The sequence below is a fragment of the Sitophilus oryzae genome, unplaced genomic scaffold, assembly GCF_002938485.1.
Source record: "Sitophilus oryzae breed Bouriz unplaced genomic scaffold, Soryzae_2.0 scaffold_1582_pilon_pilon, whole genome shotgun sequence".
NCBI lineage: Eukaryota > Metazoa > Arthropoda > Insecta > Coleoptera > Curculionidae > Sitophilus > Sitophilus oryzae.
Window position 1 is genome coordinate 3,124,330 of NW_022146261.1, and position 19,064 is coordinate 3,143,393.

Consider the following 19,064-nt stretch of genomic DNA (forward strand, 5'->3'; position numbering starts at 1 on the left):
AAGAAGCTTTGGAAATGTTTTCATGAAAATACAAAATTTTCCATAGCAAAAAAGTTACAGCAATTTGTTAAAAATGCACATTTTTGAAAAACACTCCGTAACTCCGAAACGGTAACAGATATCGATATGCGGTTTTCACCATCATGTTTTTGATAAAAATTGAGCTCCAGACACCGATATTAGTTTTCGTCTATCTCCTATAGAAAAGAGTGTTTCACTTTAAAAGCGTCGAATTTGACCCACCCTGTACCATTTGTTAACATTTTAATACGTTTTTTTTTCGTAATTAATTAATATCATACCACCGCATACACCCATGCGTAGTTAAAATATTTATCAAAAATATAAATATCTCTTCAAGCGTTAAGAAAAATATGTGCCACGACACTGTTTGAAAATATGGTAACAATTTGGTCTGGGGTGTCTCTCAAATATGGCCGACTTAAATTCCGGTTTATCAGTGCCGTTCTAATTTTATTCAAAAAAATGTAAAACTATGATGTAGGGTAGACTCAATAATATGTTGATTTATTTTACGTTGTGAATAAATGTTGGTAGTTGTTAAAATTATTACAAAAATATATAATTCTAATAAAAATAGATAAGTTATAATAATTATTTATTAACACAAACATCCGATACGCTACTGAAGCAGGTAAATTAAATTGACGTATCTAAATTCTTTGACATCTAATCTTTGACAAGTAGTAAATAAAAGCAAAAATGCAAGAAAAAATATATAATTAGTTAATTTAAGTGAATTTCATAAATGATCGGTTTACTACATGTATGTATATTATATAGTCACTTACTAGCGAAAAGTTGTTCCATTATTTCATTCGATTTTTGCCGAGATCTACCGCACGCTACACAACCAACTATTTTAGAGTTTTTTTCGATAAATCGCGATAGTGTCACTCTTAATTTAAGTTCTGCCACAGTTTCCATCTAGATTTACTACCTTTATACAACTATCAGTAGTAGAATAAATAATAAATAACATAAAATAAGCTCCGTAAAGACTGACAAATCCACAAAATTGCAAATCAAATTCAAATGTGTCAAATGAATCGTCAAACAGAACTGTCAAGGATCCCCACCCTAGAGTCCTTTTTCCGCCCACCATGCATGAATACATGGATATCATTATGCTCCTTTCTTAGTCTTCTTATTCAAAGAGTCATTGTATAGTTCAATGCCCTCTATAAAAGATCAGCCTACGGGCGGACTTTTGTTTACTTCATCAGCTGTACATACTTAGATATTGGGTTAGATTCTGTATTCATATTTTGTCGGTTGATTTTTGGTATTATTTGTTATTGTAGTGCAAAAAACTAATTATTTTGGTGTTTAAGTGACATAAAGTACTACCAGATATATGGTCACTATGATGGTCACTCTGTTTCTCATGAAAAAACACGAAATATTACACGTTTTGTTAAGTGCTTTAACCTAAAAGTGCCCATAAATTTTTTATTTATCGTGACTTTTGTGTGTGTTTTTTAAGACTCTAACAATTCATCAATAAAGCTTAAGTGTGTTTATGGTGCTATGCCTCATCTTTGTTGTGTTCCTGATGGAAAGAATAGTTATACTAGGCAGCTTAAAGTATCCGGAAGAGCAAGAAAAGTGGGTACGAGTTATAAATCAAGACAATTCTATTGAAAATATCTTTAATAAATTTAAAAATAATATTCTTCCAGGATGGTATTAAAGAAAACTGGACAATTATGTTTATTTTATTCATATTGTGGAATCTCCACTCCAAGTGTTGTTGGTTCAGCATCGATAGATTCAAACACGTAAGATAAACACGTAAGTAGGTATTATGATCTAGGGAAAAATAAAGAATATGTGTATTAAAGATCATGAAAAAGATTATTATTTTGAGTTCAAAATTAAAAAAGATTTTTCTAAAGACAAGAATGATAAAGTTTAAAAGAAGAATGTGTTTTTATTTGATAATATAATGTATGTAAAGCATAACATATATTTGTTCAGTAATTTTTACTGAATAGTATTGATTATTTATAATATCAAATTAATATCAAATATTTAAGTGATGGCTGAATACAATATGAATAAAATAACAATAAAATTGGTATATTTGCAATACAAAATTAAGTTTTAAGAATAAAGGTGTTACTAAAAATACTAAGAAATTCATATCTTTGTTTTAATTGGTCGAATGTTATTTACATTTTATGTAAGAATTATACCGTATCATCGAAAAAAATCGGCGTCTAGTTGATTTGGAAATGAACATCGATGACATTCCCTAAATAATTGTACACATAAAATAATTAACTAGAATTTTACAATCTTGGAAAATTTTATATTCTTGAATCTTGTTTCTAAATATTCTAAATTTTTTGATTTTCTTGGGATTTAGGTTCGGAAAAAAACGCTGATTAAGTTTTCATTTGGTTTTTCATTATTTTTATTTGGTTTAAAAAAAACGTTATGGTTAACATTATAGCCTTCATCAGTGTTGTGTCGTATGAAAAAAATAGTGTCCAATATAATCCAAAAAATTACATATAAAATATTCACACCACGCACCACATAATGTTTACTGCGTAATCCATAGTCAATGTAGATAGTTTTAGTGTTAAGAATAATAATTCTTAAAAATATGTGGTCATCTTTTGATAAGTTTATATTAGTTTATTAATTGCAGTAAACATTATGTGGTGTGAATTTATATGTAATTTTTTGGATTATATTCGACACTATTTTTTTCATATGACACAACACTGATGAAGGCTATAGTTAGCCGAAACGTTTTTTTTAAACCAAATAAAAATAATGAAAACCCAAATGAAAACTTAAATCAGCGTTTTTCCCGAACCTAAAAATCCCAAGAAAATCAAAAATGTTAGAATAATTTTACATATAAAATGCCAGCGATCTTCATTTCATAACCATCGCTGACGCCTTTTTTTAGATGATATTGTATTATCTGTAAATATAATTTTTCGAACATTGATACCTGCAAAATATACATATAAATTTTGTGAATGCAAATAATAATACATCACTATTAGTAGATATTAAATGTTTTTTGTTAAATTAGATCGATTTTCAAACCCCAAAATTTAAAATATATTTACATTTTACCCAATATCTTATGTAATACATTATTTGTATATTGTAAAACATTTGCTGCATTTGTATGGTTCATAGTTTATTTGCCAAAGTATTTATTACTATAAATAGTATATATGATGTAGTTATTAACTGTATATTATGTATATTTCATGTGAACTATATAATTTTTAAAATACAAACCAAAAATCTGAGGAATAATTATGTTTTCCATGTATTCTACAACATATTTATTAATCCGTAGTATCTAACTAGCGTGACGTCATAAATCTCGCCCCAAGGCTGTTCTATTAGAGACGGCATTGTATAGTTAGTCTAGGTTAGGGTTGGCAACAGTTGGCAACTTTGTTGGCAACTTTCAAAATAAACAGAGGACGAATATAAATATTTTTTCCATAGACAATTATTTAGTTTGGTGTGTAAAAAAGAGGACTTTTTCAATACAAGAGAGAAAAGAGAACAATAAGCGCCGATAAGACAAAATAAAAAAAAATTCTCTGGAATACAAGACGATTGGCAACTCGGTAAATGAAGGTATACAAATTTTTGTGAAAAAAGGATGATTTACATTTTTTCCAATAAGTAATTACCTTTATTACCGAATAAAATTCTGATTTTGATTACTATGTTGTATTAAACCCAGCATATAATAAATATTAAAAAAAATATAAATGTTAAAGAGGATATAGAAAAAAAATTAAAAAACCTACATTCAACTTTATTAGGTACGTGCTAGATCAATATCATCATATGAATACTGAAATATATTGGCAAGTGGTCTTGGCAACTAATATAATTATTTCTGAACTCTAAAATATTTTATTTGTGTAATCAGAAGTAGGTACCTAATTATAGTATAAAAAAAAACAAATGTACCATCTATCAAACCAAAAAAGGAGAAAGAATTTAAATTGCTTAAAGCAATAGAACATCTAAAGAATTAATACTTAACAGATTTTTAGTATTTGACTATTAGAAAACTGGGTATACCGAAAACTGTTCTTATGTAACTAATTAATCATAAGACTTATTTTTACTTACATCATTGTATCCACAGATATTTTTTGTCCTTTTATAATATTTTCAAACACTTACCTTGGTCAAATTAAACTAAGATTATTACACCTTCTTAAATTAACATCCAAACTACCTAATAGCTGTACAAATAGATTCCTTTCTCCAAAATAGTAATTTCATTCAAGTCTCATAACCTTCATAACATAATAGACAGTAGACAGTTCACAGAGCCATAGAAAGGAGTTCACCACAAGAGTTCACGGCCCGCACCTTGGGCCCGCACGGCTGAACTCGGCCAAAGTAATGATGGGCGATGTTTATCGATGTTTCGCCAGCCTGGCAATATTCTGTCAAAATGTCCGATACACCTAGGGTTGCCAACTCTCTAAGTTAGATACCATATACCATATAGATACCCGGATCAAAGTACCCGGATAGCCGCTAGATTCGCATATTACAAACCTTTTTACAAACCCTTTTAAAAACCGATAGAATCCCCTAGGGGATATTTTTTTTCGCTATAGAGCCCTTGTTTTTCGCCTATTTTTGAACTAAAATTTTCATCACCCGATGAGACTGGTGGATGAGACCGATTCGTGACTTCGAAGATTCTAGGTTCTAGGCCTATTATAAGGATAATTACACGTTTATTGGGGCAAATTAAAAAAAAACATTTTTTTTACGTTAATTTTGAAAACAATAATTTTAAACCAATTTTTAAACAGTACTTAAATAAGGATCCGGTAATAGGGAGTTTTCGTTGCTTACAAATTGCAATTCCGGTTAACGCTAATTGACAACTTTGACATTTCAATTTCGATTATCGTATATCGTAACCGCTAGCTGCCGATATTTTACTACGCATGCGCACTAGCGCAGTAGAAACACAACATTGAAAAATACAGATCTAACCTAACCTCATTCTATTTTGTTTATGTTTTGATTATTTATTTTATCTGTGTTAAACCCGTTGGGAATTCTTAGTGCTTCAACTAATCGAGGAATGTATTTTTTTTCAAAGCGGAAGTTAGCTTTGCACTCTTGGTCAGATAATATTTCTAGGTTGAACTCCCCATAAAGTTCTGCTCGATATTCGATGTTGTTTTCAAACCCTTCCAACAGCATAGCATCCTCCAAATCCGATTCATCACTAGAGTCCAATAAAATTAAATTGTCCATCCTATATAGCGATACCCAATAAAGTCATATAAAGCACTTTCAAATCAAACAACAATACAAAAACCAAAAATCAAAACACTACGCTACGGGCTGTGCTTAGCTGTCAGTTTTCGGTTATCGTATCGTATGTCGGCTCCGAACCGATGAACCGAAAGTCCGAAAACTGTTTTTTTATCTGTCAAAATAGCGGTTATGGTTACGTATCCGTTAACCGTACCGCTGAATTTTTATAAAGCAACGAAAACTCCCTAATACCAAGGATCCTACTTAAAAGTGTACGGTAGGTAACGGCGTAACGATGGCGTAACGGTTAACGGTCAAAAAGGTCAAAATAAAAAATACGATAATTTTGGGAAAGGTTGGCAACATGGCAACGCTGTCTGCTAGTCAAAAGACTCAAAAGTCAAAATATATCTTTAAAAGATATTTTTAAAACATATATTTAAAAGATATATATTTATATTCAAATAAAAATAAGATAATCTTTTATTTCTGTTCTGTGTTATGTTTCATACATAGAGTTTCATATCTTTCGTTATGAGTGTTTTAAGCGGTTGTGTAAGATTCTTTACTGTTACTCCACTTCTGTTTACTAATTCTAATGCCAAGAATATTAATTTCCATCGAATTAATAATTCAGTAGTATTACTTAAAAGGGGTTACAAGAATTTTGGTCATAAACCTGATAAGGAACCAACCCTTACCAAAGTCTATTGTGTATTTTTAATATCGGTCTTTCTTTTTTCAATACTCGATTGGAAATGGTGTGTAGTTAAAACTTCTATTATTACATATTAAACTGTTTATATTATAGGATAATTACATGGACTACAGCTAATTGGAAGCACAAGTACAGAACTCCAAAAGTAAATGATGATTAGAATAATTGGTTGAATGAAGTCTGGATTCATTTACCAAGACAATTAGTACAAATACCTACACTGTATATGGACATATTATTTGTTTCATGTAAATCAAACTATTTTGGTCTATATTAAGAAATGTCAATAAATAAAGAGCCTGAGATTTTATTTGTTCTTTTCAGTGGGGAGAGAATGCAATCTAAAAACTGCAGCACTTGGGCTAGATTGTGCATTCTCATCTTAAAAACTTGCATCGCCAAGCCATCAATAAACGTAATTTGGAAAGAAGTTTGGGAAGATATAGCAATTTTACTCAGAGATGTATTGTAAAATGGCAACAGTAAACCAGACTTCACCCCGAATGCCCGAAGAGGCTCTCTAACAGAGCCGGACTTTCATATAAAACCTAAAATGCAATCATCCCATTTTTATTAGGGTTTCAATATGTCTGGTTTTAATCAGACATGTTTGGGTTTTTATGGTATCCAGGGTTTGTATTTCCATAATATACCATGTAGAGAACATAGGGTCTGTAAGCCCCGCCCCCCAAGCTTAGCTTAGCCATAAAGATGTCTCTACGTGGTATAGAATGGAATTGGGAAATGGTGCCAATATCGGGTATTGTTCGTAGTCGCATTACTGGCGTAATATTTTTTTAGTACGTAAACCGCCGAGTAGCGACAGAAACCGTCGGCTCTTTTGATGTGGTGGGACCAGAGAGAAACTAATAACTAAAGTGAGAGGGCTTGTGGAATAGGGCATTTCGTAGACAAGTTTATTTTGTCACCGCGCTACCCAGACCCGTTTAGGCGGTCAAAAAAGGAAGATTTCAACTTTGCAAGTTAAACATTTGACAGGATTAGATTGTCAGTAGCTTTTTCTATTTCTTAGCTCTAGAAGGAGATAACTAAAATCTGTTGATAATCGGAGTAATAAATTGTTTTTGACTGAATGTGCCTGTTCTTTTAGCTTGTCAGAAGGAGAAGATTATTGTCATTATTGATTATTTCAGATTCCACGATTATTCGGCATTTTTGTTTTGTAGTTGAGATCCAGACAAAACGTTTCGTTTAAAGGTAAGTTTTATCTCGGTAATTATTTTAACATACCTAATAGTAATAGTGAGTGCACATAATAATCACCTGTAAGACCTGAGATATTGAAGATTGCAGCCTTGATTTGGAGTATGGCAAGGAGTATGGAGTTAAATAAATTCTTATGTTCCTAAACAGTATTTTATTTATATGTTTTAATGCTTTAAAGTCTAATAATAAATTTTCGTTGTCAACAAAATAATCTAAAAAAACTACGAAGATTTCTTATTATAAACTTGAAAGATTAAGATTCGGTTCAAATATACAAATTTAAAATTTTTGGCGCCAGTATATAAGTATGAATGCAACCTACTATATCGATAATGCGCTCATAGTTCGGGTTAGACGCCAGAGGCCACGCCACTAACACAGTCTTCAAAAAATAACATTGATCGGTCTCTGTCACTTTAGTTATTAGTGTTTGGGTGGGACCAAATTTTCTTTCCCTCTTTTGACGTGTTTGACAGATAGACTATCTAAATAACTGGTCATAATTTGAAGTGGAATTAATTATAAAGTTTTATACATATTTTTTTTTGTTTTGTTTAATCCCTATTCCTAAATTTGAATGTATAAAATATCTTACAGCTAATAAATATTTAAAAAAATGATTCGATGCCTGAGGGATACTTGAAACATAGTATATAGAGATATTTGATAAATGGAAACAGTGGCAACTTCGCTTCTTCATATGACAGATAGACTATCTATTTCGCGCAGCCGCAAAGAAAATTGAAAACCGGACTGTCGCTATTCGTCGCAGGGTTGCCAGATTGGGCGACTTATCGCAGATTGGGCTACTTTAAAAATCATTTTGGGACACATTTTATCTTTCTGCGACTAGTCGCAGATTGGGCGATTCTCAAAAATTTTCTGGGATTTTTTGGGCTACAAAGGAAATATATTTTAGGTTGGCTTCTTCTTCTTCTTCGAAAGTTGTAATGGCGCATTGTTGCTTGGGGCAACGCAAATACGTTTAAATAAAATATACGACGGCCTCCCCATAAGAGCAATGAGAGGATTTACGTCCCAGTATTGAAGGAGGACAGAAAATCGAGTCGAATGGTTTCAAGACATAGGTTCATCCTTGTTTAGTCAAACCTCCTACAACACAAGGATAGACATATGTAGGAAATGCATTGAAATTCTATAGCCATCCTTCAATATCGGGACAGGAATTTAAGCTGTACCCTCCGTATACTTTATTTTAAACGTATTTTGGGCAACGGCATAATCGGCCAAACAAAGTACAACCTCAACACCGAGACGTATGTCGATGCTTATGATCTTCTTAGGCATAAAAAAACTTTAGCCATAAAATACCTATGTCAAGGAGCCAAAGAATCACCCCCTTTCCTATGCCCTCCTATGCCCCTTTCGTTTGTATATGATATTTAGGCACTGCATATTAATCTAAATATGCTGTTCAATGATCATAATATTATATTAACCAAAATTTAATAATTATTTCTCTTTAGTTCTTCTTTTTCCTTTTACCCAACTTTTCAAAACAGGTTTTTACTGCTTTTTGGCAAAATCTGCGACTTTGGGCTATCTTAACAGCTGCCTTTTAATAAAGTCACAAAGAAAAAAAACGATAAAAGAGTCATATATTATTTTTGATCTGCGATTTTGGGCTATTTTCAAGGTTTGGCAAAATCTGCGACATTGGGCTATCTTCAAACTTTGAGTTCTGCGACACGTGTCAAATTTCATCTGGCAACCCTGATTCGTCGGTTTACTTACTCTGTCACCACATCAAAAGAGCCGACGCGACGGTTTCTGTCGCTACTCGTCGGTTTACTTACTCTGATATCGCGTTCTTGAACAGTTCAGAGCTGCACATGTGGCTGCACAACTGCGTGAATGGAGGACAGTAAATGTATCTGCTCATGCACTATGCACTAGCCATTATCAACATGTAAAGGCGTGCGTTGTCGCAATTCCTGTGTTCTTACTATATATATTGCGGATTTTACGACATTCGTCGTCTCCCCCTTCTCAACTTCCACAGATCTGTCTGTCCAGTCTTCTTCCTGAAGGCCCCTAGAATTCATAGCGTCAACTACGCCCTGCTTCCATCTTCGAGGTGGTCTTCCACGTTTCCGCCTTTCACTTGGTGTCCATGAATGAATTCTTTTTGGCCATCGGTTATCATCCATTCGTTGGAGGAGTCTTGAAATGCGACTTCTTCGCCAAAAATCCATTTCAAGAGACGGCAACTTATTTTTCTCTACTTTGTTTAGCTCCCACGTTTCAGCGCCATACGTGGTAATGCTCTCTACAATGGCTTTATAAAGTAGAATTTTTGTTTTTTGGGAAATTTTGTCACTCCACAACAACGAGTTAAGTTGACCGATAACTCTTTTTCCTTGACCAACTTTATTTGCAATATCTTGAGTGCTTTTTCCATTTGTTGTAAAAGTGACGCCCAAGTATTTAAATGTACAGACATTTTTAATTGTGCCGATTCCTACATCCAAATCCTCACGTTCGTCATCACCCACTACCATGTACTCCGTCTTCTTTGTGTTTATTCTTAGGCCCCATTTCGAATATTGCTCATGCAGTTTTCTAAACATATAACTGGAGTCGTCTCTGTCTCCCGCTATTAAGACCTGGTCTGCGTTTTTACTACAGCCGCAAAAATGGTCTTCCACCTTCCAATTTGGCACACCCTGCATATACACTTTCATTAGTTTTATATAGGTATAAGAACATATTTAAACAATAGCTGATGCACAATAACATAAACGATTTAATTTCTAAAAAATCATGTTTACAAATAGAGAATCAAACAGAATAGGCACTAATCAGCGTTCATATTTTTAAAAATTATTTTAAATTAAATTTCTAACAAAGCAGGCTTTGTTTCCTTGGCACATTTCCACACGGTATACATAAACTTAATAAATCCTGTGTCCTTAGGTTTCTCCAATCCACGGAGTAATCTGTTCTTCATAACAGCAATAAATTCTTTATTACTAAGTTGACCATCATCTAAAAATTATTTATTAGTTATGTATGTCTTGTAAAGTTCCTTTTAATATCAAATGCTTAGTAGACCGTCCTGTTGGGAATATCTTTACTATATAACATAAACATTAAATACTGAAAAAAAAACAGATAAAATAATTATTTAATAAATAAAGGTAATAGTTTTAAAATATACCCAAATAAATTTATTTGTAACAACGCTCATTTCCGCCGGGTTGAGGTCGGATACCTCAAGAGTCGATTTAGACCGGTCCTATCCCTTAGAGGTCTAAAGTCCCAGTAAAGAGAGTAACAAGTATATTTGCTGCATAATTACTCAAATCGCATGGTAAGCTTCATTCAGAAGCTCGCCATTAGTGGAATAAATTAGTGGTTTCAATTGGCGTAGAAGTTAGTTCTTTTAATTTCAATGTAATAGTCTAAGAGCTGGCTACATAAAAAACCTTATCATCGTTACATGGCTAATTTTTTGTGTGAAGTATCCTTTTGTGTAGCCATTATGAAATAGTCATGTCTGCTAGCGCGATCCCGGGGCCCGGGCGGCCAATCGAAAGGGTGAAATTTTGACACTAAATATATTATAAGATACATGAGTTATAATTGCGAAAATAGCTTTTATTTATTATTAAGAAACGTGGAAAATTGTTGGCAGACATTTTTCTAGTCGCTAAAATGCCGACAGACAACGCGAAAGAGGCATGAAATTTTCAAAATTATTAAAAAATGAAATTTAAAGAATGAAAAAAAAAATATGGCATATTTGCATGCCGATTGGTGAAATGTCATATTTATTTATTTTAAATGCCGTATGCAAAAGGACAGACAAAAAGATCGTGGCTCAATCAGCTGCAGACAGTTATCAAAAGCGCGATATTACTCTAGCGCTTTATTCAGGGGACGCTGGCCTCCTCACCCATTTAAGTATAGATAAATCATATAATATACGATTATATTATAAATATATTTTTTTATTATTTCAATAACGATTTTTTTGCCTGCCCTTTTGCACATACGGCTTTTTAAATTAATTAACAATAAACATGACATTCCACCAACCGACATATATGTCTGCGATGATTTTCTTTTGTCAAAATTCTATGCCTCTTTCGCGTTGTCTGTCGGCATTTCAGCCACTTGAAAAATGTCTGTCAACAATTTTACACGTTTCCTAATAATAAATAAAAATTATTTGACAATTATAACTCGTGTACCTTATAATATTTTTAGTGTCAAAATTTCACCCTTTCGATTGGCCGCCACCGCTTTAAGCCCCGGGATCGCGCTGGCAGACATGACTATTTCATAATGGCTACACAAAAGGATACTTCACACAAAAAATTAGCCGTGTAACGATGATAAGGTTTTTTATGTAGCCAGCTCTCGGTCTATAAGCATTCAGAACGTCAAAATTTGTGGTAGACATTTTCAATTAGTAGAAAAAATTATCAAACTTTTAACTTTTTCACTAATTATACTTCAAAATTTGCGAGAAATTACATTTTGGCCTTTGATTATCTGCCGTCAAGAGAAATTGTGGTTAGAAATCAAAAGTTGATTGTTTTATAAGCTAAATACAGCTGAATATTAGGCTTTCTCTATGGATACAACTGACTAACTGTTGCTAGTAAATTCTATTAATTTTAATTGTGTTTTTTAAACATTGTGAATGATCGTAAACTAAAAAGTATAAAGTGTAATTGACCTGAACCACTAATTTATTCGACTAATTGCGAGGTTCTGAATGAAGCTTAACACTTCCCAATTCCTCACCCCTAATCATTTTCCAATTAATTCTTAAACTACGCCCAACTTAAGGTATCCGAGGTCTAGAGGTAACCCCATTTTAGAGGCACTGTTAAGTGTTATATTTAACTTTTACTAAAATTCCAAGTTTTCTTTTTTCTTTATATTAATTTAAAATCTGACAACCGCGCCTTAAGCCCCATATGGCACGCGGACAGGAAGACCGGGAAGACCACCGAACATATGAGCTCTGTCGTCTGAAGAGATTAGACTAATTAAGTTTTTCTTCGATACAATTCCTAGATTTAATATTGTATTTATATTAAAATAAATAGTAAACCAAATATACAGTCCACATCTTTAATTAACAAAAACTACCAACAAACATAATGGTCATTTCGAGCCCGATTTGAACGAAGAAAAGCAGAACCAGACGAAAAACAGAAACAGAGAAGAGAGCCGTCCGCCATTGCCAGACTGCATCGCCAGAGAAATAGCAGCGGAGTTGTGCAACAATTGCTTCCTGTGAATTCTGTGAGTCCTATCCATATTATTATTAATATTGTATTGATCGGTTATGTATAATTTAATTAATTTGTTTCGAAGTAATCGTATCTATAATACATAATTCTTTTATTTCAATAATTTAAAATGTCGTCAGAATTATCAGATGCTGACAAAGACCTTTTAGCAAGTTTAAAACGCCAACGGGCGGGGCATAAAGGCACTCTTAAGCCCCGTTCTCAGAACTGCGTCGTGTCGACAGCGACACTGATTGACACTTCAAACGACCAATGGGAGCTGTACTAAATTTAAAATTGACAGCTGTTTGAATTTTGTACAAATCTGATTGGTTCTTTTGTCGTGTCGCTGGCGACAGTCGCAGTTCTGAGAACGGGGCTTTACTAAATACAAAAATTATACAGATAAAATTAATACACAAGAATTAATTGATGAAAAAATATATCATAATTTATGTTCGCGTTTAGAAAAATTAGAACCCTTATACGAACAGTATAGAGACATTGAATGTCAGATTTTTAATATAGAATTCGCCCAGACGACCCCAGGTGGGGACGAGCAAGAAACCAACTTTGAGGATTCATATTTCTATTTAATAGGTTTAATTAAATCATTAATACAAAGATCTGAAGATGCCAAGAAGGCGGATAGTGGTTCAGTGCACAGCGGCAACACTGCCGGTGGGGTACGCAGCGAGCGAGGCCTACTCTCAAGTGATCCAGAGAGCCATCTGTTTGGCTCCAGATTTCAAAATAAGGTAAATTTGCTACCGATACGAGTGCCTACGTTCGATGCGAGCTATACTGGATGGTTTCAATTTCGGGACGCGTTTAAAGCTTTGGTACACGATAACCCGCAAATATCCGATATTGAAAAATTTATACATTTAAAAAATGCATTAAATAAAGATGCCTATCAGCTTTTAGAGCAAATGAAAATTTCGGCCGATAATTATCACGATGCATGGCAATTATTCGTTGACCGGTTCGAAAATAAAAATGTAATGATTCATAATCACCTAAAATCACTATTTGAGTATCCAAATATAACAAAAGAAAATCATTCCGATTTGAGAGGTCTTTTTGACAGCTTTACCAAGCACCTGAGAGCACTAAAAATTTTAGGCGAATGTACCGAACACTGGGATAGATTAATTATTTACTTAATGTCAAACAAATTTGATGCGAGTACCCGGAAAGAGTGGGAGATGTTTAAAGCACATAAAGCTCAGGTGCAAGGGGGTCAAAATAACCTACCAAGTATGGACGATATGAATGCGTTTTTAAAAGCTAGATGTGAATTATTAGAAAAAAATCAAATGAGTAAAGATAGATCCGAAAAGGTAAATTTTAAGTCGACCAACAGCCGGAGTTATTCTAGCACGGCATTAGCTACCAAATTAAATTGTTATTATTGTAATGAGAATCATGCGATGTATAACTGTCAGTCTTTTGATCAACTGTCAGCGGAACGAAGAGTTGTTGAAGCAAAGAAAATTAAATTATGTCTTAATTGCTTGCGTAAAAATCACTTTACTTGGCAATGGAAACAAAGGAAATGCGCAACTTGTCATAAACCACATCACACATTATTGCATATAAATAATTACGGGGTGCAACTGAATCAAAATGAAAATAAAACTGCCGCCATGGTCGCCGCGGAGGAGACGCGCGCGTGGGACGCGGAAGAAGGTACCGTGCGCAACACTGAAACGACACAAGCGGGGACGGTTGCAGGCGCCTCTACAGATTTATCGCAAGTTTTATTAAGTACGGTACTCATAAAAATAAAAATTGGTGACAGGGTTGAACAATGTCGCGCTCTTCTGGACGGCGGTTCTATGAGCAATTTTATGTCTAATGCGTTAAAAATAAATTTGAAACCCACAAAAATTAACCACGTTGTCAAGGGCGTAGGTCAGGCTATGACAAAAATTGAGGGGCTAGTTAATATTACGATTATGTCGCGACTAAATGACTATAGTCAAGACTTAAATTTTCTAGTGATGCAAAACATAACCGATAGGCTTCCACTAAAATCATTTAATAAAAACATTACACCTCTCAATCAAAATTTATATCTCGCAGATCCAAAATTCAACATTTCAAGCGACATTGACATATTACTGGGTATACCTGTATTTTATTCTATACTTCTTCCAGAGCAAAAACAACTCGGTTTAAATATGCCTATTCTACAAAACACGCGTTTAGGTTGGATGTTAGGCGGAAACATGACGTATACACCGAACGGTAAAAATGAAAATATGTCCGTATCGTGCTTAAATGTGGGATTAGGATTATTAGAGACAAAAATTAGTAAATTCTGGGAAATCGAAGAGGTAAATCCTAAAAATATTTTTTCTCGAGAAGAACAGTACTGTGAGAATTATTTTGAAAATACTGTTACGCGTGATAGCGAAGGCAGGTTTGTAGTTAGCATACCATTCAAAAAGTCACTAGAGACGCTAGGAAAGTCACGTGACATCGCTCTCAGTCGTTTTTATTCTCTCGAACGTAGGTTAGATAAAAACGTAGCCTTGAAATGTGAATATATAAAATTTATGAACGAATTTGAAAATATGGGGCATATGATGGCGATTCAAGATGTTGAACCTAAAATACCCTCTAATAGTTACTATTTACCGCACCACGCCGTTATAAAAGACAATAGTTTGGCCACAAAATGTAGAGTTGTGTTTAATGCTTCGCAAAAAACAGATTCCGGAGTAAGTTTAAACGACGTCCAATTTACAGGGCCAGTCCTTCAGAATGATATATTTTCAATATTATTAAGGTTTCGGCAATATCGGTATGTCATTTCCGCGGACATCTCAAAGATGTATCGGCAAATTAAAGTAAGAGAATCGGATTGCGAATACCAAAAAATATTTAGGAGAAATGATGCGTCTGAAGAAGTAAAGTGTTTTAAAATTAACCGTGTAGTTTATGGGTTCACAGCGGTGTCATTTCTAGCTATACGTTGTTTAATTCAACTAGCAAACGAAAACGCGCAGAAATTTCCAGGGGCTAGCCATATAATAAAAAATGATTTTAAAAATTTTAACATAACATTTTTGTAGACGATTTATTAACGGGCGCTAATACAGAACAAGAAATTTTAAAAATTCAAACTGAAGTTTCCAAAATTCTATGCGATTCAGGATTTCCATTGCGGAAATGGTTATGTAATGATTCCCAACTTTTAAATAGTTTTGATGTAAATAATAATTTGGCAGTCGGTGTTTTAAAAATAAACGAAGGTGAATCAAATAAAACATTAGGAATTATTTGGAACTCAAATCTTGATCTAATTCAATATTTTGTTGCAAGTTCCAAGTTCAGTACCCGAAAACCAATAACCAAAAGATTAGTCTTATCAGTAATTTGTCAAATCTATGATCCCGTAGGCTTATTACAACCGATTATTATAGTTGCCAAATTATTTATGCAAGAGCTATGGAAAATGAAAATTGAATGGGATGAAGAACTGCCTCAAACTTCTAAAACAGATTGGCTCAGGTTTCAAAACGAATTAACTGAAATTAATAATCTTAAAATACCGCGTCAAGCTGTGATATCAACATGCATAACTGTTAAACTTCATGGGTTTTGCGATTCCAGTGAGAAAGCTTATGGCGGGTGTTTTTATATTCGTTGTGAAGTATCAGAACGGGAGTATATCTTGCATTTGTTGTGCGCAAAGTCCCGCGTAGCGCCAATTAAAACGATAACTCTTCCTAGACTGGAATTATGTATTGCAGTCACTTTAGCGCACTTAGCAAGGAAAATTCAAGAATCACTTAAAATTAGTTTTAATAGTAAATATTTTTGGACCGATTCAATGGATTCAATGGTTGACTATGCCGGACCATTGCTAATAAAAGATAGGCTAACTCGCGGCGCAAGACAAATAAAGGTTTATTTATGTTTATTTATTTGTCTCTGTACCAAAGCCATCCACCTCGAAATGGTCACTGATTTAACCACAGGGGCGTTTTTGGCATCTTTAAATAGGTTTATCGGGAGACGCGGCAAACCTGCTAGTATATGGTCTGATAACGCTACAAACTTTGTAGGCGCTAAGTGTGAAATCAGAGACCTATACGAATTTCTGGCTAACAATAAAGATATCATTGCGGACGCTCTTTCATCTGAGATGATAAAATGGCAATTCATTCCTGCTCGATCCCCTAACTTTGGCGGCATCTGGGAGGCGGGTATCAAGAGTGCAAAATTTCATTTTAAACGTATAGTCGGGCACGCTTCTTTAAATTTTGAAGAATTCAATACAATAATTATCCAGATTATATTAAAATAAATAGTAAACCAAATATACAGTCCACATCTTTAATTAACAAAAACTACCAACAAACAGGCACCCTCTATTGTCTGTGGTCATGTCTCAAAAGTAGAGGGTGTGTGAGGGGGGGGGGGGAGGTCTTGGCTTAACCGCCTGGACCAAGAGGAGACATCCTCACCAATAACTTCAATTCTACGATGGCGGGACCAGGTCTAAGGGATGCATTGCTAGACCCTAGCTACTCGTGGAAACACTGAGATCAAGCATAAAAAACACCACCGGTAGAGCTGTGGGGAAACCCTCTAGCAACACGGGGAACATTATCAATGCAAGTTCCAAGGGACCAATCCCAAAGGGACTCGAGAGGTGGCTGACACTTGCGCGAGACCAGCCTCCTCCACAAGTGGCACACAAGCTACCACCTCCTGGACTTGGAATGGGAATCCTCTAAGACTCGAAAAAACTTCTCAGAAATTTCTCATCTCTTAATTTAAGTAAGAACAGTTTTCGGATGGTCAGGGGGTTTCTAAAAAGACTCTGTTTCCTTAACGAACACCTCAGTAGATTGAAGCTAAGAAACAACGGCGAATGCAGATTCTGTGGGGAAAATGAGGAAACACCAGAACACCTCATCACTCAAACTTTGGTACGGCTGATGTCGGACATAGAGAGCTGGCACGTGTGAAGCCGTCTCAGATACTGGCTTTTGTCAAACCTCTGAGACTTTATAATGGGTTATAACTCGTTATAACTCAACGAAGGGGAACACGCAATAGATCTGTGAGGTGGCGGTGATTACCCTCCTCCTAAACATTCTGCATTCTTCTGTAAAGGTTATGAAACATGCCACACTCTCCGGTTTTTGAAAGTTTCATGTAACGCCTTCTGGTTTGTTAGTTTCGAATAAACCAAATGTTGCGACATTACTGTCCGGAATTTTAGCCACTGTTAACATTATTTTAAATTAACAATCAAGCACATGAAAGTAATAAAGTTGCACAAGTGCCTCGCTACTCCTCGCCGCTCTACTATATTTCAGCATCTCGAGTCTCGAGGCCTTGCTCGACGAGGTATCGTGCTGCTTGCTACTACTATCATCGTCGCTCCATATTTTTTTAGCATTAGAGCTCTTGAATATAAACTCTATTTTTCTATGATCCATCCCATTTTAATCAATTGTAACTATAATTTTAAAAGTTTATATTTAATAAGAGTTCCATAAGATCATTTATCTCCTTCATAACCGAAATTAAAGAGCATATTTTTGTTGACTCTCCGAAAATAATCCCTGTATGAAATTAAAAAAACATTTAATCATCCTTACGGTTTTCATCAAATATGGTAAAAACGACATGAATAACGTGATCACTCAAGTCGACATGGGCTACTGTTTTGGCTACATGTTTCAGAGTAGTCTGATCAATGGATGCCCCTGCAATGTGATAAAATGTCAAGGCAGTATCCACATCATTAATGTTATTCAAGAAATGGAAAAAGTTTAAATAGTCTTCTTTAGATATTCCTTCAGAATCCCTGAAACTAAAAAGAAACAATATTATAAAATTATAAACTAACTACATATTAACTTATAGGGAACGTTGCAGTAAACATAAGTCGTCGCTTAAATAGTTTTAAAACTTTTCTGTGCCGATATATCATATGTTTCTTCTACTATACAATGTTGTAAATTAACTCTGTTATGCTGGATTAAAACATAAAAACAGAATTACCGTATGATCGAAAAAAAAAACGGCGTGAGCGATAGCTATAAAATGAACATCGCTGTCATTTTATACGTAAAATTATATGGGAAATGTCATTGATCGTTACTTCCAAGCCAACTAGACGCCGTTTTTTTATCATAAGGTATAAGAGCAGCTCACCAAGATTCCAATCGTGTTTCCAAACTAACTTTATTTCTTTAACGTATAGGGTGTTTCAATAAGAATAGCTCTCAGAGCCTGTAAGACAGCACGCCCTAGCGTCTAATGTCAAATGCATATTATTATTGTTTATATAGAGCAATATAGAGTAAAGAACGCTCTTTTAAACTAGCTCCACTTTGTTGAATTTCGATTACCCAGTCCGGAGGCGTTAATATTTAAATAAAACCACATCTAACCTTTCCCCACCACTTTATTTTAACAGATAGGGCAAAATATCTATAAAAAAATCCGAAATTTGCTGATGATTATGACGCCTTATTTATAGTATCCCTTATCTAGGCCAATTTTATAAA

The 19,064-nt window shown here is 34.2% G+C and overlaps 3 protein-coding genes and 1 long non-coding RNA gene across 11 annotated transcripts in view; 1 reads left to right on the plus strand and 3 right to left on the minus strand.

The window, feature by feature from the left end:
- The window catches only part of LOC115879536 (2-oxoglutarate dehydrogenase, mitochondrial), a 56,240-nt gene extending 51,852 nt beyond the window's left edge, over positions 1–4,388 (minus strand). For 2 of the 3 annotated variants that reach the window (XM_030896424.1, XM_030896422.1), the window contains exon 1: positions 4,204–4,388. The gene's annotated coding sequence lies outside the window, so the exon portion shown is untranslated. The remainder of the gene's footprint in view (positions 1–4,203) is intronic. The other variant, XM_030896423.1, reaches the window with a different exon arrangement.
- Positions 4,389–5,659: 1,271 nt separating this feature from the next.
- Positions 5,660–7,086, plus strand: LOC115879538. 3 transcript variants are annotated; one of them, XR_004049730.1, is made up of 3 exons: positions 5,660–6,068; positions 6,119–6,291; positions 6,350–7,086. It is a non-coding gene; the product is annotated as an uncharacterized LOC115879538 (long non-coding RNA). The 3 variants fall into 3 exon arrangements; XR_004049731.1 differs by having other exon boundaries at positions 5,662–6,068; positions 6,119–6,273; positions 6,350–7,085; XR_004049729.1 differs by lacking the exon at positions 6,350–7,086 and having other exon boundaries at positions 5,664–6,068; positions 6,119–6,335.
- A 2,079-nt stretch (positions 7,087–9,165) lies between these two features.
- On the minus strand, positions 9,166–9,945 carry LOC115879632. Its single transcript, XM_030896526.1, has one exon. It carries the CDS (start codon positions 9,943–9,945, stop codon positions 9,166–9,168), a length of 780 nt encoding a protein of 259 aa, XP_030752386.1.
- Positions 9,946–9,997: 52 nt separating this feature from the next.
- The window catches only part of LOC115879537 (calcium uptake protein 1 homolog, mitochondrial), a 54,635-nt gene continuing 45,568 nt past the window's right edge, over positions 9,998–19,064 (minus strand). For all 4 annotated transcript variants that reach the window (XM_030896430.1, XM_030896428.1, XM_030896429.1 and 1 more), the window contains 2 exons: positions 18,150–18,364; positions 9,998–10,261 (listed from right to left, as the gene is read on the minus strand). In XM_030896430.1, the coding sequence (XP_030752290.1) occupies positions 10,107–10,261; positions 18,150–18,364 (370 nt within the window). In that variant the 3' untranslated portion in view covers positions 9,998–10,106. The remainder of the gene's footprint in view (positions 10,262–18,149; positions 18,365–19,064) is intronic.

Coding starts and splice junctions, on each gene's coding strand:
- LOC115879632 (XM_030896526.1), bottom strand. CDS start 9,945: ATGCAGGGTGTGCCAAATTGGAAGGTGGAAGACCATTTTTGCGGCTGT.